Source organism: Vollenhovia emeryi, unplaced genomic scaffold, assembly GCF_000949405.1.
Source record: "Vollenhovia emeryi isolate VEMERY1.0 unplaced genomic scaffold, V.emery_V1.0 DF939151.1, whole genome shotgun sequence".
In the NCBI taxonomy this organism is placed as follows: Eukaryota; Metazoa; Arthropoda; class Insecta; order Hymenoptera; family Formicidae; genus Vollenhovia; species Vollenhovia emeryi.
This window is the reverse complement of record NW_011967215.1, coordinates 1,649,527-1,676,436: the sequence shown is the minus strand read 5'-3', so window position 1 is coordinate 1,676,436 and position 26,910 is coordinate 1,649,527. Positions and strand designations below refer to the sequence as shown.

The following is a 26,910-nucleotide window of genomic DNA, read 5'->3' as shown; positions in this document are numbered from 1 at the left end:
ATAGTCCATCTTTTCGTGTATCGTGGCCTTTAGGGTCTATCCACACTAAGTTTTTGTCGATAATCCCCTCCTCGGGTACTACCTTGTCGCGGTGGAGGGGCTCAAGTACCCCGAAGAGTTAACTCTCTAAAAATCAATCAGTGCATTATCACTGAATCAGTGAATATTCACTGTTTTCAGTAATAATCCATTGACTGATTTTAGAGTGTACATACTCTAAAGACGGGACAACCAAAGGTACCCATTGCACTATTTAGGCCCAATTTTTCATTTTCTAATTAACTGTTGATCACAGTTTAATCGATTCTCTGTCCTTTTTTTAGATAATAATATAGAAAAGGATAGAGAATCGAGGAACTTCCATATTAACAGTTAACCAGAAAATGACATCGACCTGACCGACCGTGTGTAGTTTACGCGAGTGCGCGAGTTCAAGTAAAACGTCTGCGTAGCCGCTCTCAGGTTTCTCTCTGGTTTTACTGCTTAAGTTTTTTCGTGTGTTCGGATCTATACTTGCACAGGTGCATAAGCAAGCATATGCATAAAAAAATTGATTGGTTTATTATGCGTGCATTTATAGCCCAGTCAGATTCCTTAAGCATATGTTTATGCGCTATGCAAGTTGGTCTGGATAGACCCTAATGCAGGATTGGATCCGATATCCGACGTACGACATTCGATATCTAATATGACTGGTTTTTCTTTTGGTTCTTTTTGGATCTAAAAGTATAAACCAATCATATTGGGTATTGGACTTAGTGTGAATCCCGCATAAGACTGAAGTAGTAGGCAAAATGGCCAATCGCGGCTGAGAGTTTCAAAATGGTTTTGAGAATTCTCGACTGCGAATGGTTAATTTGCCTGCTTAAAAGCCACGTAACATAACATGTAGTTTGAAAACTATTTATTTTACTTTATACTCACATAAGTATTCTCCCTAAACTGGATTATACCTTTGTATATATTATTATCCAGCCTTGCCCAGATAGCAAAAAGAATAAAAGAAAGTTTTTTAATTCCCGAGTTATGAAAGAAATTCTTTTGGAGATCATTTTGATTACGGTAATTACTAAAAATTTATAAAAGGATAATTCCGAAAAAATTTTAAACAGTGAATACTTTTTAATTCATATCGATCATTGTTTACTAGGTAATTTTTATACGACACCTTTGACAGAAGTTACAATACAGATAGACTATATTCTAACTAAATTTCTTGTACCATTCGTGGAGAAAAAAAGATGGAGGTTGAACGGTGCAAAAAGTTAAAGACAGATCTATTGAAATTTCGATTATGTATAATGTATTTGAAGCTTACAATTTACTAAGGTATAAAAAGTTCTCTAGATAAACTATTTTAGATAAATTATTTTAGAAAAATAAAAATATATTTGACACATAATATGCACTATGCAGTGCTAGAAAAATAATTTTATTTGTTAATTTTTTTATTAATTTTTGGATACATCACCCATTTAACTACAAAAAGAAAAGATTACAACACATTCTCGAGAATCCAGGAGATGTTTCTTCGTAGATTTTTGGAAGCTAAGAATCTTTTTGTAAATTATTAGACAATTACGTAAATTAGACAATTTTTAAATAGAACTGTCTTGAGATTATATAAAGTTACATTGAACTTCCGTACGATTACAAGAGAACAATACATCTTAAAGTAGATGCTATAGTTTACAAAAACAGACATAAAAACCATTTAATCAAATGCGAAAGAACTTATTAATGTAACAAGATGTAGTTATTTGAGTGGTCTCTTGTAAGCTTGTAATGTCTGATGAGGATATATATCATGAATCATTTCATACATCAACTTGAAAAAGTATAAAAGATTATCGTACTGTCCATTGTATTTCTGCATTCTCTCTTCGCTATTAGTTATGCAATATAGTTTAGACAAATATATATCTTTCTTTTCCGAATAATCTAATTTCAACCGTTCTGGTTCCTTCAAACCGTCGAATTTCACATATTCCTCCTCTACCCCAAGTGCACACGTGTGTAATTCCACTAAAAATTGATGAATTGCTTCAATTGTCGCTAAATACCATCTCGGACTCTTCTTTTGATGGCGCCAAAATTGAGAAATCCTCGCATTTAATATCACGCAACGTAGTTCTGTGTCGATTAAATAGAAACAGTAAGTTGAACAGCAATGCAAAAGCAAATTGCACGTAATAATAATAAAATCCAAGCGAATCCTTTCCTCATTTACCTCTTAATCTGTGGTCTTTGTATATCGATTTGGTTTGCTGCCAAGTGCTGTCGATGAAAATGGCCCTTTTTATAGGGAACGCATCCTCGGCCTTATTGCTGCGTCCTTGCGAGGCGTCACATTTCCCCTCTTCTCTCGTAAAAAGATCCTCGACACTTAGATTCTTTGAGCTATCCTTACTAGGAAACACTAAAACAGTCTAACGGACACTGCCAGGTTAAGAAGGGCGAATCGTTAAGGTCCAGTTTCACAAATGTCGGTCAACTGATAACCGAAGGTTAATTGATTCTGTCACTTCTCAGATAATAAAATAGAAAAGGATAGGGAGTTGATTGAACTGTATTTAACAGTTAACCGACGTTTGTGAAACTGACCCTAAGAATCGCATGGGCCTGAAAACGGACATTGTCGCCCTTCCTCTTACGTCTTCCTTATTCAATATCTCCGGAAAGTTCGGATACGTGTAGATCTTTACGTCCTCCGGCGCGATTATCGCAGCGTGGACGGCCGTGCTCTTGCCAGCTATCTCGCGGGGATGCTTGATGATGTCGATTTTAATTGGCAACTGAAAGAGATGCATGGAATGATTATAATGCGGAAACATACGCAAATTCCGGTTGGCCTCATGATCAAATCGGTACCTTCACTCGTGGATAATACTTGCACGGGATGAGGGGATGGTAACAGGTGTAGCAGAAGTATAACCGCGATTTCTGACAGAAGTCGCACTTCCTTCGCTCTAAGCTCATAGGTCTTAGCAAAGAGGTATCTTCAATTTTCCAATGAGCAAAGGGGTTTTCGTCGCTTATCCTCTGTTTCTCCTCCAGCTCCGACAGGTCGTCGGCGTCTTCTCCGACGGTGCGCTCCATCGTGCTTTTGATATTAATCGAAGTATCGGTATCCTTCACAGACCTAAAAACACGGTGCCGAGCATATGTGAGGAGGGAAGGAGGGGGGAGTTTAAAGCCACTGCGGGAAGGCGAACGAAGTGGAGTTGTGCCCAAGTTTGATTGGCTGTCATTTTGCGCAAGCGCGCTGATGCACGAAATATCGTGCGAAAACTCTCAGACCATTTGTATTTTGCGTACACACAGCTCGAGATTAAATGAGAAATTAAATTCCAATTACAAACAAGTAATTTACAGAAGTTTTAAAATAACGTTTTATGCTGCGTGTTTTGCTGTAAAAATAGTTTAGACTGCCAAAACTGGGAGAAGAGAATGAAGAGCGTGAATATACAGGGTGTCCCATTTTAATCGATCACCCCTCGTAACTTTACAGGGAGCGGTCGTAGAGAAAAATGTTTCAGGCAAAAGTTGTATGGCTTTAAGGGGGACATAAGGTGGTGTCATTAATTTGACCTTGAATAGTTGCTTGAAAGTCGCGTGAAGGTCACCTCCATTTTTTTAAACGGAACCCCCTATTGTTTATTATACTATTTAACTATATTAATTAACAGGAACAACTTTTGTTCGAAACATTTTTTTATTTGCCTAATACTTTTTGAGATATTGAAGAGAAAATTTATAACTTTTTCACTGTTTGCCTTATGATATCTCGATAACTGTTTGTCGGAGGGAAAAGTAGTACGGGACTTTTTTTACTTGATTTGGTCTCAGGAATATGCTGCTGCAATTATAGTGTTCCAATTATTGAAAATTTTTGTGTATTGCAACATACACAAAATTTACATAGAGAGAGAGAGAGAGAGAGGGGGGGGGAGGAGCCAGTCAACGCTTTTGTACTCTCCCAGCATGCATGTCTAAAGCCTGATCTACAATGTGTTCTCTGCATCTAGAGGCATTATATTTTGTAATCAATAAATACGTTTAAAAAATTTGTGCAAGCTGATCAATTCCTCGATAAAAATATTTATAACATTATGTGACGAAATCTGAATGAAACCTGGAATTATGCGCACACATTTCGAAAACATATGCAGAAATGGAGACCCCCTTTCGTCAAATATTGATAAATACTTGCCCAATGTATTTCTAGTAATTTCCACATGGTGTGTCAGCAAAACAGTTGCGTTTTGGCGAATCACCTTGGCAGAAAATATTTGCGCAATCAAATTGCTGTCGTGTTACGACAAGCTGCCGCTACGAGGCGTCGCACACTCGTAAGTAAAATTCACGCGAGACGAGATAAAAGCAGGCTCAACGGTAAACGCGTCCGATGCTAAATCTTTTTTAAATACGTGTTACACGTGAGTGTATCGCTGGGTAGTTTTGCGACTAAATGTCGAAATAACCGCGTGCACAATTTATTCCCTAAATGCGTTGCGTTTTAGCGAATCATCTTAATACGATCATTATGAGATTTCTTCCGTTCTTCCTATCGGGTTAAAACGTCAAACCTATAAGATTACCTAGATTAAAGTTAATCCACATGTCGGAAATCAGACAGCTTGCGTCCACTGGTCCACTTGCATAAATGTAGATTAACTTTAATCCACATTTAACCTGCCCTCTAAAAAATTAAGAGAAATCTCTGAATTTCATCAACGTCGACCAGTCTCGTCTCAACTTAATAATTTATTTCCAGTTTTTTTCCCCAGTTCTAAAAATAAACGCGTCCGATTTCGTATACCGTTATTTCTCCGGAATAGAGACAGATAAGCGAAACCGAGATTAAAGCCCGAGCCTGTCGATCTATTCCAATCCTCGGGGGGTCGCGATCCTCGATCCCCGTGTCGCTCAGTCTGACGCAGTCTGACACGGGCCTTTAGACCAGACGTGTGGTTACTCGGGCGAAACACGCGAGCGCTGACGGCACGGACTAGAACGTAATTCTCTCGAGCGGCCCCCAGCAAGTACACTCCAACGGAGAACCTAAGAAATCTCAGTGACGCGCAAATGTGAATACCGCGGCAGCGTCGTCGTGCGACTGGTACGTACGTGTCGAAGACCCGGACGCGTTCGCGCTGGCGCGCGCGGACGTGCCCGTCGGTTCTGTCGTTCATCCAGTGTCGAGTCTCACGCCTGTTGCGCGTCTTTGCGCGTCTTCGTGCAACGCTTTCGGATTTTTTTTTTCGTCGTAGCGTCCGCGAGACGATCCCGCGAGCTCGGCCCGTCGCGCGCGACCTCGACGAGGAAGAGTCTGGCACGCGACAGGCTGTACGGTAGAAAGAGACTATAACCTGCAAATATCCGAGGTTAAAGTCCAAAGTCGGGGCGCGACTCGCGAATGCTCGGTGTGCACGCGTTTGTCGCCTCTTATGTAACGGGTCACGTTTTATCAAGCGGCCGTAACGTCACCGCGCGGTCGCGACTTCCGCGAGACGTTCGATCCCGCGTGATTCCCGCCGGACGAGACGCGACCGTGACGCGAGGGTCGCGTCGAGTCGTTCTTCTCTCCGGAGGCGAAGGTCCGTTCAGCGACGACTCGCGGATCCGTTATGCTTGGCACTGTCTCTCGGTTGACACGTGGCTTAAAACAACAATTGTGCCACCTGATAACTGTCAGAATTCCTTAATCGCTTTTTTCGCCCTCAAACGTGTTTTTGTACCGAGAGAAAGAAAAACGGGGATTTGCAGCGAGAACCTGCCACTGGAACTCTTCCCTCTTTGCAGATTAGCGGTCAATCATATTTATTCTGAATCATGTCGCAATACGAAGACGTCATCCTGGAAGCCAAGGAGAAGGAGGAAAGTTTACCGCTGGAATTGGGAGGAGTGCGGCATCGCATCCCGTGGAGCGACCGCGTGTTGCTGAACAGCGAGATACCTGGTTTGTACGAGGTTAAAGAGTTGTTGGACGACGATGACGCGAGCTGCCTGGCGGAGGAGGAGGACGGAGTCGGGTGTCCGTTGCCCTCGACGCCGGAAGATGATCATCTCTTGGATTGTGAGGTGCGTGGGTCGCTTTCCCTTGCCCTAAGAGCAAAGATAAACCACTTAGAGTATTGCGGTGTATATATTTCGGGCGTTACTGGGCATTACTAGGCATTTTGGGGCATTAGTGGGAGTTATTTGGCCTTGCTGAGGCATGATAGAGAATCTAAAGAGACAAAAAGATAAAGTAAGGAATGCCCACTGGGCATTAGTAGGCATTGGTGTACATGAATTCACGTACAACTAACAGTTGAACGGTCTATTGTTTATATATTACAGATGACCGAGGTGTTGAAGGCGGGGGTACTGAGCGACGAGATCGATTTAGGTGCACTAGCGCATAATGCAGCAGAGCAGGCCGAGGAATTTGTTCGGAAGGTAAAAGGATACCCAGCTGTCTAGACAACGATGTTGCAGCGAGAATACTCTTTCGCCGGATAATAGAAAGCTAGCGATCGGAATTAATCTACATTGTAATTCAATCGGCAAATTTAAAGCTGGAGATGTTATTTGTAGGTGTGGGAGGCGTCATGGAAACAGTGTCATTTTAGGAATCTACCAAGATGGTTGCAGGATAACGATTTCTTGCACGCTGGCCACAGGCCGCCTTTGCCCTCGTTTTATGCGTGCTTTAGGAGTATTTTTCGAATTCATACAGAAACCGGCAATATCTGGACACATTTACTAGGTACGTTGCTTTCTATTAGAACGGTATTAACAATAAGTAACACGTAGACGTTTCGATGATTACTCTCTGGGGGAGAGGGGAAGGAAGCATATATATACATATTAGCCACGGTCGGCAGGCACAACTGTTGAGTGAGCGCTCAATCATTTCTTAACACAATTGGCTGGATCTAAAAGTATTAACCAATCATACTGAGCGCTCACTCAACAGTTGTGTCTGCTGAATTGGCCGCGTTCAGCAGACACAACTGTTGAGCGAGCGCTCAGTATGATTGGTTAATACTTTTAGATCCAGCCAATCATATTACGAAATCGTGGAGCGCTCACTCAACAGTTGTACCCGCTGAACGTGGCCCCTGTAATCAGAGATTGGCCATAAGAGTTCGTCAAATTTCCACGAGTGAGAGAGATACATAGGCTGTTCTACCATCGTAAACTCGTAGAAGAGTGAGATAGCCTATGTTTCTTTCTCATTCGCGGGAATTTGACGAACCCTTATGGCCAGTCTCTGATTACAGAGTCTCTAGTTTTAAGTATATTCTGTGAGTTTTGGTTGTCGATTTCGCTCATGAAAATGTTTTATTCTTTACAGGCTGCGTTGCCTTTATTGGTATAGCTATATTTTTTCTAACGCAACCTCCTGTAGAAATTCAACTGGAGGAAAAATTGGTGTTTGGTACCTTCTTTGCTGGTGCTATACTTTGCCTAGGAATGTCATTTGCCTTCCACACAGTTCATTGCCACAGTGAATGCGTGGGAAAGCTATTTTCCAAGCTAGATTATTGTGGTATAGCTATGCTTATTATGGGTAGTTTTGTACCATGGCTTTATTACGGATTTTATTGCGACTATCAACCTAAGCTAATCTATCTGTCTGTGGTGGTTGTCCTCGGTATAACCAGCATCGTAGTCTCATTGTGGGAGCGATTTGGCGAACCAAAATATCGTCCGCTCAGAGCCGGAGTTTTTATGGGTTTTGGACTTAGCGGGGTGAGTTATCTCTTTTAACCGTTTACACATATCTTAAAACTTTAAATTTTAATTCCATATCTGATTACATCTAACTTATTATTGTTGCGTATTTAGGTGATACCAGCTGTACATTATGCCGTCGCCGAAGGTTGGTTCAAGGCGATTAGCCAAGCCTCCCTTGGATGGTTAATACTAATGGGATGTTTGTACATATTAGGCGCGTTATTTTATGCTTTAAGGGTACCTGAACGATTTTTCCCAGGAAAATTCGATATTTGGGTGAGCAGTGTTAAAATCGATTTACAGCGACTCGGACTATTTGGATATCCATAGGTTATATTTTAATAATTTAATTTTATAGTTTCAGAGTCATCAAATCTTCCATGTATTAGTGATCGCAGCTGCTTTTGTTCATTATCATGGCATTACGGAAATGGCAATGCACAGAATGACAATAGGCGACTGCACAAATCCATCGCAGGTGTTGGCTTTTTAAATCTGCGAGCATATACCTTCATCTTGTTGATAACTTTCATATGTCATTAATCTAATAAGACTACAAAGATTCCTAAATCTTACGCCAGCATATTTGTGCTGTTGAAAGATGTGGTAAACCTGTAAAATAGATACATTTAATTTCAGATTTATGTTAGAATATATTTTAGAATATTTGTTGCTCGTTTATTTAATTGAATTATTATATTTTATTATTAATTTTTAAGCTACAAGTTATTTTTTGAGGATACCTATTTAATTGCGAGCTGTAAGTTACTTTTTGAAGATACTATGTAATTACAAGGTGTTTGATAGCCTTGAGTTTACTTGAACTGTCTTTCAAATTAATAATACAATTTGGATGTATACTGATACACATGCGATTGATATATTTCTTTACAATTAAACGAATTCGACATCAATAAAACTTTACGTATGCGGTAAATTTAAGTGCGCGTGTAACTACATTGAAATACAGTATTCAATCTGCAGTTCTCTTGAACTTCTCTAAATATGAGACGTGAAAGTCTACATATCATTGTATAATCTATCGAATTCGGATACTACAAATGAAATGGAAGTTCGACAGAAGTACACAATGTAAGTTTTTACATGGGCATGTATTACTTATTTTTTGATTTTGGAAATTATTTTACAAAATTATATGGATATTTATGTACATTTTCCTTATATTTTTCTCTTTATTTCCGTACATTATATTATGCTATGTTACTGTTATAGTAAAAATAGCAGAAATAGTTTTAATTAATTATTATTACAAAAAGTTACAATCAGAGCGTTTTGGATTACTGAAATATCCAAGCATTATTTTGAATCGCGCGCTTTGATAAGAAATAAAAATACTACCTGTTTTCCTATATGAAATTTATATATTTAAAATAATATGCGAGACGCGAAATACAGACAATAGGCAACGAAAACGAAACGCGTATGTGACTAAGATTTAGGAAGCAACCGTTGCTACATGAACGATTTTGTAGCATAATACTGTAGCATAAATACTGTAAAGTCTATATTTTGAACAAAGTCATTGTTAAAATAATATATGAAATTTGTTTAACATATACTATCATTTTATATATGTATGTATATATATATAAAATGCGTAATGTACCAATCTAATTTTTTCAAATGTATTTCTCATTTTCCAATTTGTACACCGTATTCAAAGTTCTTAATATATAGAATTCTGATTATATATTTATATATATACACGTATATATATGTATATATCAGATGTATCAAAAAGATTTGGTATATAAAAGGACTCTGAAAGGGAGTGGGACGTTGTTTAATCTTTGAATTAAACATGACTAACTTATATTCTGGGATTTAATTAATTACATCAAAGTACCACTCAATTGCCATTCCTAACGAATCCCGATCCCTAATGATTTTCTAATGGTTTCCACTCCCTCTTAAATCGAATCCGAATCTTCAAAAATGTACAATGTGTACACTGAGGGGGAAACCGTTGTGGGCATTGTGGTGTACAAATTTACGACATTACTGGGCATTACTAGGCATTTTTTGGGCATTAGGCCCTGCTGGGGCATTATAAAGATATAACAAGATAAATAAGATAAAGTAATGCCCACTGGGCATTAGTGGGCATTGGTGTACAAGATTTTGGTCAGCGGTTTCCCCCTCGGTGTACACCGAGTATATAGCGTTTAATTTTTTACGTTTATCGTCTTTGAAGATCTCGTCACTACAGCAGGAGGAGGACGGTATTGAGAGAAGTTACGAAATAGCCACAATTAAAATATTTGATAAGTTAATTATTGATAAATTAATCACTAACTCATCGGAGTTCGAACAATGTCTTGTCATTTCTGTCAACGCAGGTCAACTTTAAAGGTTCGCAACCTGTTCTATGAATGAGGAAACCGGTTTAACTTACTTGCCGTCTCTTTTTCCAATTCTTCGAATTAGAAATAGATTAAAACGTAAGTGAAACCGAGACCAAGTTAATCTACGTTAGAAATGGACGCAAGTCGTTTCAAATTGGGGGAACGTGATTCGCGAGACGTAAAGCGGTTTACCTCTCACTTTAAATCGCCTTTCTTGTATCGGAAGGCGCGTATTGCAATTCTCTAATATTTTATCTAAATATTTGCGAAACAAAGAGGCGAGTCTACACAAATGCATTATCAGTTTCATTTTAGAGCGGAGCCGCTGCACATACAGAGACGCGCGCTGACAAAAGTAAAAATATTTTCATTATTACAACTGTTATCCAGCATTACGCTATCGCTGTGCATTGTAACAATATAATATACAGCGAAAAGTGGGAAGTCACGAATTAATATTTGACGTGTGTGCTTTCCAGGATTCGGAGCGTGTCATTGCGGAGAATCCATCGCGGAGTTTCCGGGCGAGAGGTACACCCGTTGAGGCCTGGCCCTCCTCTTCCGCGAGGGGGAAACGACTCGCCTCGTCGCGGTCGCGTCGACGGGGGTCACGGAGGAGGGAACGGGAGTTCGGACATAAAAGTTGAAGCGATATCGAGTGCGTAGCGCACTCTACGACGGAGGCGAAAGAAGAGACCAGCGGGCTGCGGCCGTCGAAATTTTCTCCTCTGCTCGCTCTCCCTCTCGACGCGACTGGCGGCCACCCCCATCGCGAGGAACGACCGACTGTTGCGAACACGGTCAGTCGACGACACGACAGGACAGCGCGAGGAGGTCTCCGTCGTCCTGGTCCAGCTCGAAGAACAGTCGTTCTCCAGTCGAGGATCAGAAGTGGAGGTCAGAGGAGATAGCTCGATTATCGCTCCACGATATCTCAAGCAGATCATCAGCGATACGTCATGTGTGTACGCACGTTGGGTAACGAGACCAGTGAGCCGCTCGCACCGAGCACCGTCAGCTCGAAGCAGTGTGGCAAGACGTCCCGCGCCAGGGAGAAGTACATGAAGCTCTACGAGGAGATGCTGGAGAAGGAGCAGCATCAGCGTCGGCGGGCGCAAGCGGACGAGGACGCGCTCTACCTGCCCGATCTCGCCGACGACGTCCTGATGGCCAGCACCAATCACTACAGTCTGCTGCTGAAGAAGGTGTCCGCGTGCTACGAGGTCGCACGCCGCTCCAAGGCGTTCAAGTGAGTACAAACGGTCCCCTCCGCCGTGGTTTTCCAGCGTGTGAATTGACCTGGAGAAGGGTGGCGGTTTTTCTTCTCTCTTACGAAGACGAGGATCCCGTCGCGATCCTCTCTCTTTGCCTCTCGTCTCATCTATTCTGCTTCGCTCTCTTCCACCGCAGGTTCCGCGACGGCGAATCCCTGGGCTCGGCGGAGTCGGCTAGGCGAAACGGTGAGCTCCTGGGGTCCGCGCGAAGGTCTCGCGGATTTCCTAGCTTCCTACTATCTACTATCTCAGTCCACTCCTGGACGTAGGCCTCTTCCAGGAGTACGCCTGTCGACATGGTTTTTCTGGGGGGGGGGGCAGGGGGGCATGCTGGCATGTAAGGACCTCTTTCACCAACCTCGGCTGGATTGGCCGACGGTCAAAATTTACAGGGTGCCGTAGAGATGACGGATAATCACTTTCACCGCTATTTTCTGTTAGCACCCTGCAAATTTTAACTGTCGATTAACCGTGATTGGTAAAGGAGGTCCTAAACGCTATAACGCTTGCCAGGGACTAGATTCTACTTTTGCAAGTTGATTGGTTATCGCATGGTCTTTTAGTCAGTCGACTTGCAACTTTTCTGCAGGAGCAGAATTCGCGCGTACGTTTCTCTTGCGGACGAATTCAGGAATTTAGCGCCAGGCGTGTCGGCGAGTGCCTGTTGTTTTACCAGGGACAGACTCTCCCTGTCTCAGTACCTGATTTTTGAGCCTTGGACCTTCCTCTACATATATATAGATAGATACCCAGCAAACATAGAACATTGCGCAATATTGTAGCAACGTTGTTTCAATGTTCTGTGTTTGCTGAGTATGTATACATATATATAGAGAGAGAGAGAGAGAAAGAGAAAGAGTAAGACATTCCTGGGAGGTTACTGGTTCCTTCCAAAAGGTAGCTTTCTACGGCGGATTCTTCTCGCTAATTTCACAAGCGAGAAACTTGTGTATTTAAATCATTCGCAGGTCTTGAAGAAGCTACGAGGGACCTACGTTTGCGGCGCGTTACCAGGCCTGCTCTCGGGAGGTTCCCGTAGCGAAGCATAATCCACCATGCGCTCGTCGCGATTTGCAAGAACTCGGTACACGCAGTGTCTTCGCGTACGCGACGTTCTTGCAGTTTGAATGATCGTTCCACGATAGCCTGTTCTCGTTACACTTGTTACTCGACACGCGTATCGACGAACGCGAACAATATGTGCGACGTTCACAACACATAGAAACGATCTCTGTACGTTTCGCCGCGCACGGTTTCTCCGTAAGTAACGTTTGCTACGATGCTCCGCGGAAGATTGCTGTATAATCGAGTCCTCGTGACGTAATAACTTCAACTTTAATGAACGATCTCGCGGCGATGCTGTCGAAAATTTCGGCGATAAAGAAGCCTCCTTTGCTCGGGGAGCAAAGGTTCGCCGCGGTTTGGGACGCAAGACGCGGCTTTGATTGGCAATTAATTTCTTTTCCCACAACTATCTCCACGCGGAAAGTCAGTTCTCCAGATTCCTAGGTGTGTCTAGAGATGAAATAATCGCGCGATCCTTAAGAATCTTAGCAAACTGACTGCGTTTGAGACAGTTTTGTGTTTAAGTCTTTAGCCTGGTTTACGCCGATCGTTTGATACGCGTATCAAATTGCGCCGATCGGCTGAAATGACTAAGTCCATTTACTAGTTATTTACTATCAAACAATCGGTGTGAACTATGCCTGTGGCTTAAGTAACGCACGATAAGGACCTGAGCAGAATGGCGTCGTGCGTTACTTTAAGACAAGGACTTGCAACATAAAACATTGTTTCAAGAGTATAAGACGGCCGTTCTGCTCAGGCCCTAAGGCTCGGTTTCACCGACGTTGTTTAACTTTAAGCTTAGTTTACTTCGTTCTTTGTCTCTTTCCAACTGTTACTTTAGAAAGAGACAAACACGAATTCAACTAACAATAAGATAAAAGTTACACGACGTTGGGTGAAACCGGGCCTAAGTCTCCTCTACAAGACAGATGCAAAAGCAGCTTTAAAAAATCGGATGTTATTTACATATCACGCTATTGTCGCCCTAACAATCACAGATGTTCGGCGCACATTTAAGTACGATAAGATTTAATTAATTCTGATATAAGAATCTCGACTTTTGATATCTAAAAGCAATAACCGCAGTCGAGTGTATTTTTCAGTTTTATCGAAATAGATCATCGCGCTAGAATGTCAAAAATCACTCGTCGTCGAGTTGCATCGCGTCTGTATCCTGGGACGTTTTTCATTGAATTCCGGATAAAAATCCACAATCGCAGACGGATGTTATAAGCCGAGATGACGTGTAGGTCGAAAGTCTTCCGCGTTTACGCGATAAATTTTTCACACACTATCTATGACGCACTTATAACATCCGTGTGCTTCTTTTTCATTTGCACGGTTTATCTGTCTTACGTCGACGCGCGTCTGCCGTCTATTTCCATTAGTTATTAACTTATTACGACAATGCTCGATTGACTGTATGCGCGCAAAAAGAAGTTTCGTTATCGATAAGAGGATCAAGGTGTTGACGTATCCGTTTTAATCTTCCAGACCAAATGAGACATGACGTATCCATTGAAAAGAGATCAGATTAGTCTTGACACGCTGCAAAAAAACTATTATAAACAACAATTTGAGTAGCTTTCTGTCGCCAGTGGTAATCAGCCAAGGGGAATGTTTTAAAAAATCGACCAAACTGGCGAAATTGATGTGTGACTAAAATAAACATTAATTTTGCCAGTTTGGTCGATTTAAAAAAAAAATCCCCTTGGACGATTATAAACGCTCCGATTCTTTCACATTCTTGTACGCATCTTTTCAGAACTTAAAACTTAGTTGGAGATATTTCTATTTTTATACAGAAAATCTAAATGTAAAGTTGCACGTAGCATATTATCTTCGTCGGAAGTTTTTGCTAATGTCGTGGCTAAGTGGTTTTTTCCCCGAGGTCGTTCTTGCGCTCTTTCCCTCCTTCCCAGATATTTTTGGAACTGCCAGAGTTTCAACGGCGCGTCTTTAAAGAAATGGAAAAGTTTTACGGGCCTCCCGACAAATCATCTTTCATTCGGAAAGATACCGAAAGATAGGCGCACTGATAACGTGACGCTTCAACAATTCCGTCGCGGGCTTATTTCTTAATCGAGTTTCGTGAAGGAGAGGGTCTGCGTGACCGGGCAAATCCATGATCTGTGGTCGATCGCCGCAATTGTCCCGTGCGTTAACACCAGGCGTCCATAATTAGCCGTTCAAGTAACGATTATGTGTCTACGGCGCGTCTCGTGCGAGAGACTACAGGCCGATGACTGCGTCCGTGTCGCGTAATCGCACATTCTCTCGGAAGATAGAGAACGGAACAATGTGCACAGCCTTGCGAAGGACGCGCGAGCGGCGAACTCCAGCTTTTTTCCCAACTCGTCCCCATCCGCGCGGAGGGGATTCGTCAATCTCCTTTTTCGTCGCGTTCCGCACTCCCTCAGGATATTTATCGTCCCCCAGGTATCCCCTTTTATCGGGCCGTGCCATAAATAATGCGGTGTAAAAGGCAGGCCTGATTTATTCCTCAGCTCGCGAAACCGAAAGACTCTCGGCGCCGGGGAGTGGAAAATTTAGGACCGAGCTGAGGTCGTAAATAATAATGGAAAGTATATTTCGGGTCGAAATTAAAATGTCATAGTTTTGTTTTTGGTTGCGTTTCAATGGGTATCTCCAAAGAGCCGCATTAACCGCGGGATGACCCAATATATCTTGCATCTGTAACGGATAGAATTGTATCTTTGTAAATAGCACACGGAGAGAATTTTCTCTCAAAATTTATCCCGAAAATCATATAATCGTGGGACATGGCGTTTCGGAGAATCTTATGAGTTTTTGAAACTTTACCACACATTTTATTATTAAAAAATACTCTCATAAAGTTGTTGAAAATTCCACGCTGTCCCACGATTACATGAATTTCAGGGTAAATTTTAAGAGAAAATTCTCTCCGTGCACGTTGAACGAGCCTCTTTTCCATCCGGAAGATGGTTGCAGTCTGGACCGGCGAATATTTCGGGCTCGAGCTGCTCCAATAAAACTACATATTTTATTACAAAGATAAGGATGTAATTCGACGCGGGGACGCGGTTACGCGATTTCTATTGGGCAATCCAGATGTAATTTATAGTAGCGGATCGAGTTTCTCGCCGGGCGCTTCATTACGTTAATCGTTGCGTCGCGCAAATTATCATCCACGGCGGCAAGCGTAATGCGTGCGCTTTTCGCGCGCGAGGCGTCGATAATTCTTGTTTGCACAAGCATAATGGAAGATAATGGACTTCCTCTCGCCCGCTGGAATTGCATACGTGCGCATTCTCGGGCCCCGGCAACACGACTCCAATAAAAAGGATATAATTACAGGCTCCGGGTGCCCCAGGCGACCGCAGGAACTCGTTCGTGACACAAAGGCGCGGGGCAGTATCTCGTCGAGGGACCGTTCTTTATTAAACGCCCCGGCCCGTTGATCGATTATTCGAGCGTCTCGAGGCTGCAGCCTCGAAATTGCTTAATTTTCTCTAATAATTACTTTCGCGAAACGGTCGCGCTGACGCTGCTTCAGCGCACGGACGACGGTCGGCCGATCAAAGAAGAGAGATCGCGCCGTTATTTATATATTTCTTCGACTTATGCATTTATATATTTAAAATTAAATTTTTCGCGACGCATCGTAAATTTCGCATTGTCGTAACACGAAGATAGGACACTGCGGGCATCGTGTACAGTGACCGAATGGCTGCAACACCCTTCTTTTAAACGAGTTTAGGAACGTGCATTTAGATTCGGGTGGCCAATTCTGTATCTTGCACTATAGTGAAAATGCCAAAAGTGAGTGGCCTTGTCTCTTTCTAACTGTCCCTTTAAGAAGAGACAAAGCCGCTCGCTTTTAGCATTTTCACTGTGTGTTGCAAGATACGGAATTGACCCCCTGGTTTATATTCCAAAACATTTTCTACGAGGAAAATTTTACTCGAGAAATAGATCGGAAACGCTCGAAATGGTTTCGGAATGGCCATCGAGTAAAATAGTCCTCGGAGAAGAAGAATTTGGAACGTAGCCTAAAAAAGACTGTACAGTGATGGACAGAATGATTGTAACACGTTTTTTTTTTAAATGAGTTCAGAAACGCGCATTTAGACTCAGGTTTACGTTCCAAAACATTTTCTGAGGAAAGTTGTACTCGAGAAATAGAGCGGAAACGCTCGAAATGGTTTCGTAATGGCCGTCGAGTAAAATGTTCCTCGGAGAAGAAGATTTTGGAACGTAACCCTGGATCTAAATGCACATTCTTAAACCCTTAAAAAAATTGTCGCAGGCATTCTGTTCACCAGTGTTCAAGATGAATCACCGGTAAAACGAAACCGTGTCGAATCAGTTTCTGCTCGAGTTTCTACGCGCGGGCCTAATTAGCGGAGTAGATATTATCAGCGTATTAGTAATAGCCGATCGTTTTTGATAATCGATGACGCGCGACCAGCAGACCTCAAGGATCTCTTTTTATAGAAATATCGCTCTAACGCGAGAGTTTAGAGGGGACTTCTGCCGCAGGATGTGCCCGACATGCGTTCTATTTGCCACCTCGCAGTTGGCTGGCAGTTCGCCAAGCTGGACACACCTTTCGCATCTTCAAAGAGTCTGCAAATGAAGCTTGACTACGCGATTTTGCTCGTTTTGCCCGAGCGGTCCCGTTACACCGCGCGGCCGGCGTTTCCATTAACACCCGGCGTCACGGGGCAGCTCTTGCCGCTTTTGTTCTTTATGCGCAAACTACTCGGTTCGTCGGGCCATCGTTTATTCCACTTCTTCATCCATGATTCATTTATTTATCGAATCCTTAATTAAAAGTCCTATTTGAATACCCTCAACGGTATGCATTTTCAATCGTTGGCGACGCTTTATATTTTCCTCCTCTCCGTTTCGACGCTGCTTTAATTTGTTGCGTCAAAATTAATTTAATGTATTTATTATTAATTTAATATGCATTACTCTGGGAAAAAAGACAGCAACCCATTTTGGGGCCCACAATTAATAGTCGAATTATTTGAATTATTCGTAACACTCTACTGTGGGACCAAAAAGACAGTTAGCAACCCATTTTGGGGCCCACAATTAGTAATCGAATTATTTGGATTGTTCGTGACTCTAATCTTTTACGAATTTACCCCGCGTAACTAAAAATCGCAATTAGCTATTCTATCTATATCCAAGATTTTTACGTAATACCAATCAATTCTCTCAATTAGTTCTGTCGATATTCAGTAACGCAAAGATAATTTTCACTTACGAAGCACTAACCGAAATGTTGAGTTGCTTAACTACAAAAAAAACGGTCAAAATTTTTCCCAGAGTCGAGTTTCCATCAGAGTACTCTGGGAAAAATTTTGACAAATCTTGGATATAGATAGAATAGCTAATTGCGATTTTTCGTTACGCGGGGTAAAATTCGTAAAAGATTAGAGTTACGAACAATTCAAATAAATCGATTACTAATTGTGGGCCCCAAAATGGGTTGCTAACTGCCTTTTTATCCCAGAGTACCCACGCAAAAAATCGGGCGACAAAAATTTGTTTAGGATCCAGTTGCACGTCGGGATTAACGCGACGATATTTAATGCAGAGATAAAACGGCGGGACCGGACGTGTGCAATAGAGATTCGCTCGAGCGTATCAGCCTCGCGTCATTAATAAAATCAAAGTGGACTGATTTTGCGGATCATTCGCGGCCGCGATCCGAACAGCGGGTCGTGCGTGCCTGCTCGCACGTTTCCCAGTGCCGCTTGATAATGCCCGATGCACCTACACGCGAATGCTCGTCGCACACGCATAGGTTCACAGCACGTCGAATTACGGCCGCGTATCCGGACCTGACCCTCGACTCTCCCTTTCGCGGTTCCTCTGTTCACGAGAGTGGATGATAAATGGAGGAAAGAGCCTCTTTCCTCCCATCGAGGAAATTAAAAATAGGAAAAAAGGTAGAGAAAGCGGAAATAGAAAGAAAATGAAGTTAACTCGCTGGCTTCTTTCTCTTCTTCCTATTTTTTTCGACAAAAAGCGGAAAGTCGAATGTAATCCATTGCGAATACACGCGCATTATCTGAAATAGGAAGATACGCATTTACGTAAAATGAAATAAAGGGACAAAATTCCACGTAATTTTAGAATGGAGGAATAACGGGGAAATAGATTTGCCGTGGAAGGTTTTCAGATTCACGGAATATACCCGTTGCAGCGTATTGCGAATTTTCGCGCAATCTGCACAAATAAATCTTATTAATCGCTAATCAAGTCTCCGTATCGTCGGGACGTCTGCATCGTACATTTCAAAAATATATTATATCGCGCGCTTATCACGCGCGGTGCCAAAAAAAATGGTGACATCCAAGAAACAAAGATGTTCGTCGACCTTCTCCGACGGGGTTTAGACGTGACGCAAAGTGCTCACGTGGGCAAAAATTGTGCGCCTCGCGCGCACCCGTTCGTGTCGAAATTTCGATTTTGCAATCTCGAGGCGGCAGCTGCGCGTATGTATGTACAAAAAGACTCGCGCCGCAAGTCGCCCGTGCCGATGACTTCTGGCTGACCTCGCGGTGATTAATCGACGCTTGAAGGGGATTGGCGATCAGTGCGATCACGCACGCCTTATTGTCACAGATGTTCCTTATCGTCGAGTCAATCGAGAGCAAGTCGCCAGGACAAATTTCTCCCGGCACCCCTCGTCATTTTATTTCGCGAATGCGAAATTAGCCCAAGGTAGAGACCCTGTAATCAGAGACTGGCCATAAGAGTCCGTCAAAGTCCGTCAAACTCCTACGAGTGAGAGAGAAACATAGGCTTCTACGATCGTAGAAGAGTGAGACAGCCTATGTTTCTCTATCATTCGCGGGAATTTGATGAACTCTTATGGCCAGTCTCTAATTACGGGGTCTCTAGCCCAAGGATGAGACGCGGCTTGGTCCACCCCAGTGAGAAATGATCGACGTCGATCGACGAATCATTCCTCACTGGGACGGGCGGCTTTTTCTTATCTGGTTAATGAGAGAGAAGTAAGTTTTCTCCTTGCGGGAACGTCTCTCTCTCTCTCTCTGTCACGCGCACTATTGACGCAATTGCGCAAATTACACGTCGGCAAAGATTATACAAGGTTGTTTATACAACGACGCGTGGCATCATCGAGCCTCCCTACGACTCGCGTCTGAAAATTTCGCAAGTGCCCCCTCGTCGATCATTGAACGGCGAGCATAAAGAGTCTCGTGCCGTGGAGGACACGTAATTATTTGTTTGTTGTAAAAATTTGACGAACAAGCGGGGACGATTAAGATAATTTCGTGCCTCGTCACGCTAAACTGAGCGCGGTTGTACCTGCATTAAGTCACGCGTTAATTCTTGCAACGGGACAAGCAGCTGCCCCGGCCTGCAAAGCAAATAGAATTAATTTGAATAAGTTTCTCGCCTTTTGTATAAGGAATTTAAATCGATCGGAAACGCACGTTCTCGACTTGCTGCAGAAAGACGCGGGGTACGTTCTCGTGCTTCCAGTGTCCATCCTTCATAAACCCTGCGAGACACTTCGGAGAATTTCGAGAAAGGGTCACGCACGCGCGCGCACGCTCATGTGACATGCAAAGGAATTATTTCCCTTTCGTCTTTAATATGCCGCAGGCAGTGCGTTTGCATCCCCAGCGGGAAGCGCCTGATGAAATTTAATAACGCATTCTCCAGCTTCCCACGGCGTCTTTTTAACATTCGCGTCTCACGCGGAATACAAATGACAATAATTATATTCCTCCCGATGTCTCGCGCTCACGTGTAACGTTCTCGAAATAACCGCTCTATCTCTTTCTCTTTAACTTTATCTCGCGTCGCGTCCAGTCGATGATAACAAATGTATCATAATTACAGGAAAGAGATTACGCGTTACGCAATGTTTTATATGTGAAATTATTCCGCTCGAAATTTGGAGCGAGGTACAGATGTCAATCGCGATATCGCGATTACGAAGGAGTTAGAGCACCGCCAGGCGCCTCCGGCCTCCCGGCAGATTTATTCGGCTTTGACGTCACGCCACGCATAAATCAGCGCTAATTGAGGCGCGCCGCGGGGATTACTTAACGCAGAGCCGCACGTGACGAAAATTGAACCGGTCGTTGATATCGCCAGGCCGCGCATATGAATCCACACGTGAAGGCAGTCTGCGAATTACCTAATACGGCAGTTTCCTCGCGCTGCGAGATATCGCGCGTATCTCGCAAAAATTACATTAGATTTATCAGCTCGAATTTTCCAGCGCCGCGGCGATAAGCCTGTTCGCGAGAAGAGATCTGACGTCGGCCGGAGTGTAAATTATCAGTCGCGCACGGCGATAAATTATATAATTAAGTGTAAATTATCAGTCCGCGATGTTTTGCAATTGACATCCCCGTAAAGTTGTCCCCGCGTAATCGGCAGGCGAAAACTTATCGTGTCTGTACTTGTCGTTTTGCAGGATCCTCTTTTACACGACGCAACCCGCACACGTTATCACGATCGCCGCTGTCTTGTTCGTGACGTCGGTTCTCTTTCCGTTCAAGGGGAGGGCACAGGTCTCCAATCAATCCCCTTACTCGAGAATAATGTCCTTCATTTATCTCGCATCCTTCGTCGTACATTTTGGTGCTCAGATCTGGATGACTTTCGTATCGGGTACGTATCCCTCGCTTCACTTTGTTCTCCAATCGATTCAAACTGACTTTCTCTGAAATAATATGATTTATTTGCAGGCCTGTCCTTATACTTTGCGCTGCCGCGGCACGCATTCGGCGAGGTCCAGCGCGTTCTGTTTCCGAGGTACTTCACGATTAACGCGTGCCTCAGTCTCATCACGCTCCTCATATTTGTCAAGCGTCATCCGACGCATACGTGGGACACTGAGATCGCCGTTCAGGTATGTGGGAAAGAAGCTCGCAATAGTTGACATTGAATCAAGTGAGATAATCTGACTTTTTTTCACCGAAGCTCAATTCTTATTTTATCTAAATAAATTTAATAAAAGATTCTCGGACAAGCTGAAACTTGTGTTATGCCGCAGGTTGGTGCAATGTCCGGGGCCTTTTTCTTGGAGCTGCTGATACGCCTCTACCTGACACCTCCGCTTCTCCAGCTGATCGTGCAGAAAATCAACTTCGAACGCGCGGCGGGCGTCGGCAACGAGATAGGCCGTCACAACCCTGGACCGCTCAAAAATTGTACGCATTACCTGAAGATCCACCGAGCGTTCCGCCGAGTGCACGTGTGCATAGCCATGGGAAATATGCTCACTATGGCGTGCACGGTACTTCATCTCTATTATATAGCGAGCAAATTGTGTGCCTTGTAAGAGCAATTGGTTTTCGGTCGTCGGATTTACACGCGTGTTAGTCGGCGAGCTCAAACAAGTCCTCGAACATGGAAATTAGGAAATAATTTTGAAAAAGAAGGCGTTAGTAGTAGTTTTACATTAGTACGTGTCTCGTACCGTGGTAATGGAAATCTGAAAAATGCACCGGAATATTCAGTCTTGGTGGTGCAAGATGTGATTTTTCCTGCCATTAAAGTTACTTGCAACAAGTTAGACTGTATAACGAGTCTTTCAGTGCAGCTGCCTTGAATTTCAATTTAAACCTTTAGGAAATCGAGGTCTGTTAGCGTACCTTGTATTAGAGATCTGAACTTACTCTATTAAAATAGAGCAAGCATTCAGAACAACGTAATAGGCATCCCAAGTAGAACATATTAGTCATGAAAACATCAAGATGACATCATTTTTTATGCATCATGACGTCAAAATAGTCCACCGAGAGCACCTATTTGTGACATCATTAAGATATCAAAATGTTGTAAAAATGATCTTGTTTTACAAAGCAAAGTTAATTAAATATTATACATTAAAAATAAATTGAAGTAATATGAGGTAAACATATAATATATGACTGATCATGTAATCTGTAATAATATATTTTATTATACACATTACGAATATCATAAAACAGCATGTCATAAATCAGTCATTGCAAAGTAAATCTTGACGTCGATCATTTTATGACGTAAAATTCATCATTAATATCACATTGACGTTTTTGTGATTAACTTGTTCTACTTGGGATATTATTTGCATGACGTAAGTCACGCCGTGACTTATCCTCAGAGCTGGCCCAGCCGAGCGGAAGGGAGTTGAGCCGGGGAGAAGGTAAAAGACCATTTCTCACAAATATGATCTGCTTACAAGTCGTTGTAGTGCTGTGTAAATTATTGCTGAACGTAGTGCGAAACGCGTGCATGTAATTTGTGAGAATGTCTAGAGATTGCGTGTATATAATTTATTTATCGGCGCACGAAGTGGTCGATGCTTCTATGTAAATAATATATATATCTCATATGAAAATATATCGATTCACTTTGTATTTGTACGACTTAGGATAAACACATGAAATGTTTTTATACGTATATTTTTTATCTTGTAAGTTTCAAGGCATGAATTTTTGCCGGAGCGCATTTCTATCATTATGTCGGCGCGATAACGGCTAAACTCTTGCATAAAGAATGTACTAAAAATTAGATCAAAGTATCCTACGGTGGAGAGCCGTGGCTTAATAATAATTAGAATTTGTTTCCAGAATATTTCAGATGCAATTGCCTCACGATTTTAAGATCGTTATTATTACATTGGACGCAATAAAAGTACATCTATTCTGTATCAGAGATGTTTATTGAGGTTGCACAATAACAAAAGATCGTGTAGACACAAATGTAGCAGTGATATCAATCTCGATGAAAAATGAAGGAATGATTTATTTTATATTGACTGAATTACGGTTTCCTACACACACATTCATTACTGTAAATAATCACATTCTGCTCACTTAACACTTGTAAATTATACGATACCTCATATAACAATATATGAGCATGTAATCTTTTTCTATAATTTTTAGTCTTATTAATTATTGATATACCTTCCCATAAATACCGACTCTAATCGAGTATTTACGTAATATACATCTTAACATGTCAATAAATATTACATGACAGATCGTATAAATTAAATTGCAAGTTTAATATTTCTATCAACGACAATATAATCGTCATAGTACATTTGGCATGTATGTATGATGTCAATGTATTATATTTTCATATATAAAAAGTTTACATATATATAAAAACCTGTACATTACATACTAAAAATCATAATCACATGATTACGTTCTATAAATTAATAAACAATTAATTAATGCTACAATCTAAAACCTAAAGAGATCCAATCTGATTGCTATAATAGCTGTAACTTGTTTTCATGACTATACCTAATTTAAAGTGATTGACATCTAATTAATCGTATATTAATGTAATTTAAGTATCCATAATCATGGGAAATAAGATTCCTAATATCAAGTTTCTTATTAATATTTTTATAAACATATATACAGTCGTGAAACGCATCAAATGAAACGTTTTATAGTTACTGTTTTCAGGACAAGACGCACATTTCTCTTATGTTAATGATAAAAAAAAGAGACCCACTCAGTAACATCTATTCGAACGTCTCGAGATAAAATAAATGCGTTTCGACAGAGAAGACATTTATACCCGAAGAATCTCGGCAGCTTTGTTGTAACAAATGGCTATCCAATCAGGCTGCGTGGCGCCCCACTGAATCTGATTGACCTCGCCTTCCGCGGCGGTGTAAGCCAGTATAGGGTCCTCTATCGCTCTTGGCATTTGCTGTATATCCCATATTAAAGCTTGATGATCGTCGCCGGCTGTGCAGATGTGACAGGACGAATGCGGGGCCCAGGCTATTCCATTAACGCTGGCTCTGTAACCGAAAGGAGATAATTTAATCCAGGAAACCCGTTAAAACAGTCCACAGCACAACAAATAATATCGTTCCATACGCGTTCTAATATTAATACTACAATTTTAACTTAGGTCCTTTAAGACATAAAATCAATTAGAAATTAAAGAGGCCGTTTAGGACCAGGCATAGGTGTAAGTAGCCAGTTAAATTAAATTAATAAGTGATATCTATAAATAATAATCGTGACTGCAAGCTAGTAGTTAATGTCAAACTGTCTTACACTGACCTATGATTGTTCAATCTTGCGACCGGCGTGCACGGCACGCGAACGTCCAGAATGATAACTTCGCACGCGTCCATCGCCACGGTGGCGAGATAATTGGGATCCTGCTTGTTCCACGCTAATCGTAACAGCGGAGTATGCTGCGGGTCCTCGTATATTATCGTCGAATGCTCCAAGTGTCGCAGATCGAACATCCTGACGGATCCATCGGCGCCGACGGAGGCGAACATGTCGCGGCCACCTCCGGCACGGCTGAACGCGATATCGTACACTTCCTTGTCGTGCGCGATCAGCTGCGTCTTGACGTGGCCGGTAACCATGTTCACTCGGCCCAAAACCTGCCCCGTCTCCAGTCCCCAAATGGTGCAGGTGGTGTCTATGCTGGAAGTCCCGATTAGATTCGGATCCACCTCGTTCCAGTCGAAGGACGTGAGCGGCGCGCAGAAGTCAGAGTTCTTGTTGTTGTTCAGGACGCACTCCAGCCGAGTCTCGGGCTCTGCGGCGCGCCACACCCTCAAATAATCGCCAGACGTGGCGAGGAGATCGGCAAAGTGACCTGGGACAAGTATTGATTGATCTCGTCATTGCATATCTGTATGATTTACGTCCATTTCTACCGATGCGGATTAACTTTGATCTTGGTTTAACTTACTTTTCTAGTTTCAGGAATTGGAAAAAGATAAAAAGTAGCAAATTAAACGAGTTTTACTGGAGGCAGACCCAAAAAAGGCTCGAAGCTCTTTATGCTATTAAAGAGAAATTTTGTTTCTATATCGTGAGAACCGAGTTGCGTTCATTTTGAGGCTCGCATTGCCACTCTCTTCTTTCTACATATAAAAAAGTAAGTTAAACCGGGATTAAAGTTAATGAGCGCTTGTAGAAACCACGGTATAACTAAAAGGTCTACTCCGTTATTCGTTTTGTCTTGCGCTGATCCCTTCTGCGCATCCAACATTGTTTTGGTCTAATCGATGAGAAAAAAGTTGTATGTGTGGTGGCATGAAGTCGGTGTATGGTAGTGTAGCTTTGGGTGCTTTTCAGCAACGTACACAAGCGACACTGTAGCACAGTGAATCGTTTTATCTTTGTCGTTTGCCATTATCAAACGAGGATAAAACGATTCTCTATATTGCACTGTGTCAGTCTGTGTCCCTTGCTGGAAAGCACACTATGGTAGAAACAGACATGGAAGTAACAAGCCTACCTTTGCTGTCCGGTATCCACATGATCTTCGTAGTCGGATAAGGATGGTCGAATGTACTTTTAGCGCTAAACTCGGACGTTTCTTCGTCCAGCGAAACGATTTGTACTTTATTGTTGTACTCCTCCACGAAGCTCCCCAACGCCAGACGAAACCTCTTGTCGGGCCTCACCGACCAGTTCATGCTGTACAACGGCCATGGCGCCTCGTACTTGTAGATTTCCTTTCGTTTCGGTGGTACGTTATGCATAGCCATAATCGTGGCTTGATATTCCTGCTGCGTCAAGAATCGTTTGACATCAATTTAACAAGTTCAGAGAAACATTTAACACGACGAAAATTACATTCCTTTTTTATGAGACGTAAAATTTATTAAATGAAAGCCTCTCGAGCCAATCAATGAGAAAACTTGTGGACTAACCTAAAAACTGTATGTTGTAGGAAAATGTAAGCCAAGAGTAATCTGTTTGCCGGAACACTTAAATCTCCGCGTCCGTCATATCGCTGGGGGAAACAAGATTGTCTAGAGTAAAAGACACAAACGACTCGTCACCGCGGAAGACTAAACGAGGAAAGCTCCAGAACCGCGTGGCTGACGCTGCAAATATTAAATGATGGCCGGTTGGAAGATGCAGCCGACTACAAGATGAGATCTACAGAGTTCGTTTTACAATTCTCGAATTAGCCGCAGCTTTCTCTACGCAGGAAAAATATACCGAATTCCATATAAAACAGGCCGTTTTACTGTGCAAAGCGTCTAGCAAACGCCGTAAACACTACACACTGTGCACTCCGCAGGATCGATTTATCCACCGACGAATAAGATTATGGGTCTGTTCTTTCTAGCGGAATCATTTGTGCGACGCCAACGCTACAAGTGGAAAAATTTTAATTGAAAATTTTGCAATAATATCGGCCCACGTTTGGTGATGTATCAAGCCTAGTTTGGTCTCTTTATACAGACTTCATGGTATATACCATGGAAATAATCGAAATTCTAGAAAACACCATAGATCGGATTTATTCCGTTTTTCCCAGAAAACACAATCGAGAATCTAAAAAAAAACTGGCAAAGTATCAGGAGAACATGATCGGCAAAGAGGTGACACTATCTAAATTCCTAGAATTTTTCAGCATTTCCAAGAATTGAAATTCCGAGAATTTCAAACTTCAAATCGCGAAAATCGTGAATCTCGAAAATTGAC

General features: G+C 42.3%; 4 protein-coding genes across 5 annotated transcripts; 2 read left to right on the top strand and 2 right to left on the bottom strand.

The window, feature by feature from the left end:
- Positions 1–1,280: 1,280 nt before the first annotated feature.
- On the bottom strand, positions 1,281–3,233 carry LOC105565541 (DTW domain-containing protein 1). Its single transcript, XM_012018823.1, has 4 exons — positions 2,872–3,233; positions 2,655–2,795; positions 2,231–2,429; positions 1,281–2,133 (listed from the first exon to the last, which is right to left on the bottom strand). Exons 1-4 carry the CDS (start codon positions 3,097–3,099, stop codon positions 1,757–1,759), a joined length of 945 nt encoding a protein of 314 aa, XP_011874213.1. The 5' UTR covers positions 3,100–3,233; the 3' UTR covers positions 1,281–1,756.
- A 1,705-nt stretch (positions 3,234–4,938) lies between these two features.
- On the top strand, positions 4,939–9,564 carry LOC105565540 (adiponectin receptor protein). Of its 2 annotated transcripts, none has more exons than XM_012018821.1 (7): positions 4,939–5,122; positions 5,806–6,084; positions 6,346–6,444; positions 6,583–6,754; positions 7,346–7,743; positions 7,840–8,004; positions 8,087–9,564. In XM_012018821.1, the coding sequence occupies exons 2-7, from the start codon at positions 5,836–5,838 to the stop codon at positions 8,219–8,221; spliced, it is 1,218 nt and encodes a 405-aa protein (XP_011874211.1). In that variant the 5' UTR covers positions 4,939–5,122; positions 5,806–5,835; the 3' UTR covers positions 8,222–9,564. The 2 variants fall into 2 exon arrangements, with proteins under 2 accessions (XP_011874211.1, XP_011874212.1); XM_012018822.1 differs by lacking the exon at positions 4,939–5,122 and adding an exon at positions 5,510–5,600.
- A 1,163-nt stretch (positions 9,565–10,727) lies between these two features.
- LOC105565539 (transmembrane protein 205) lies at positions 10,728–21,831 on the top strand. Its single transcript, XM_012018820.1, has 4 exons — positions 10,728–11,343; positions 20,895–21,091; positions 21,169–21,332; positions 21,477–21,831. Exons 1-4 carry the CDS (start codon positions 11,054–11,056, stop codon positions 21,762–21,764), a joined length of 939 nt encoding a protein of 312 aa, XP_011874210.1. The 5' UTR covers positions 10,728–11,053; the 3' UTR covers positions 21,765–21,831.
- A 1,282-nt stretch (positions 21,832–23,113) lies between these two features.
- Positions 23,114–26,534, bottom strand: LOC105565538 (DDB1- and CUL4-associated factor 7). Its single transcript, XM_012018819.1, has 4 exons — positions 26,127–26,534; positions 25,709–25,982; positions 24,508–25,060; positions 23,114–24,239 (listed from the first exon to the last, which is right to left on the bottom strand). The coding sequence occupies exons 2-4, from the start codon at positions 25,959–25,961 to the stop codon at positions 24,005–24,007; spliced, it is 1,041 nt and encodes a 346-aa protein (XP_011874209.1). The 5' UTR covers positions 25,962–25,982; positions 26,127–26,534; the 3' UTR covers positions 23,114–24,004.
- Between the last annotated feature and the right edge of the window lie 376 nt (positions 26,535–26,910).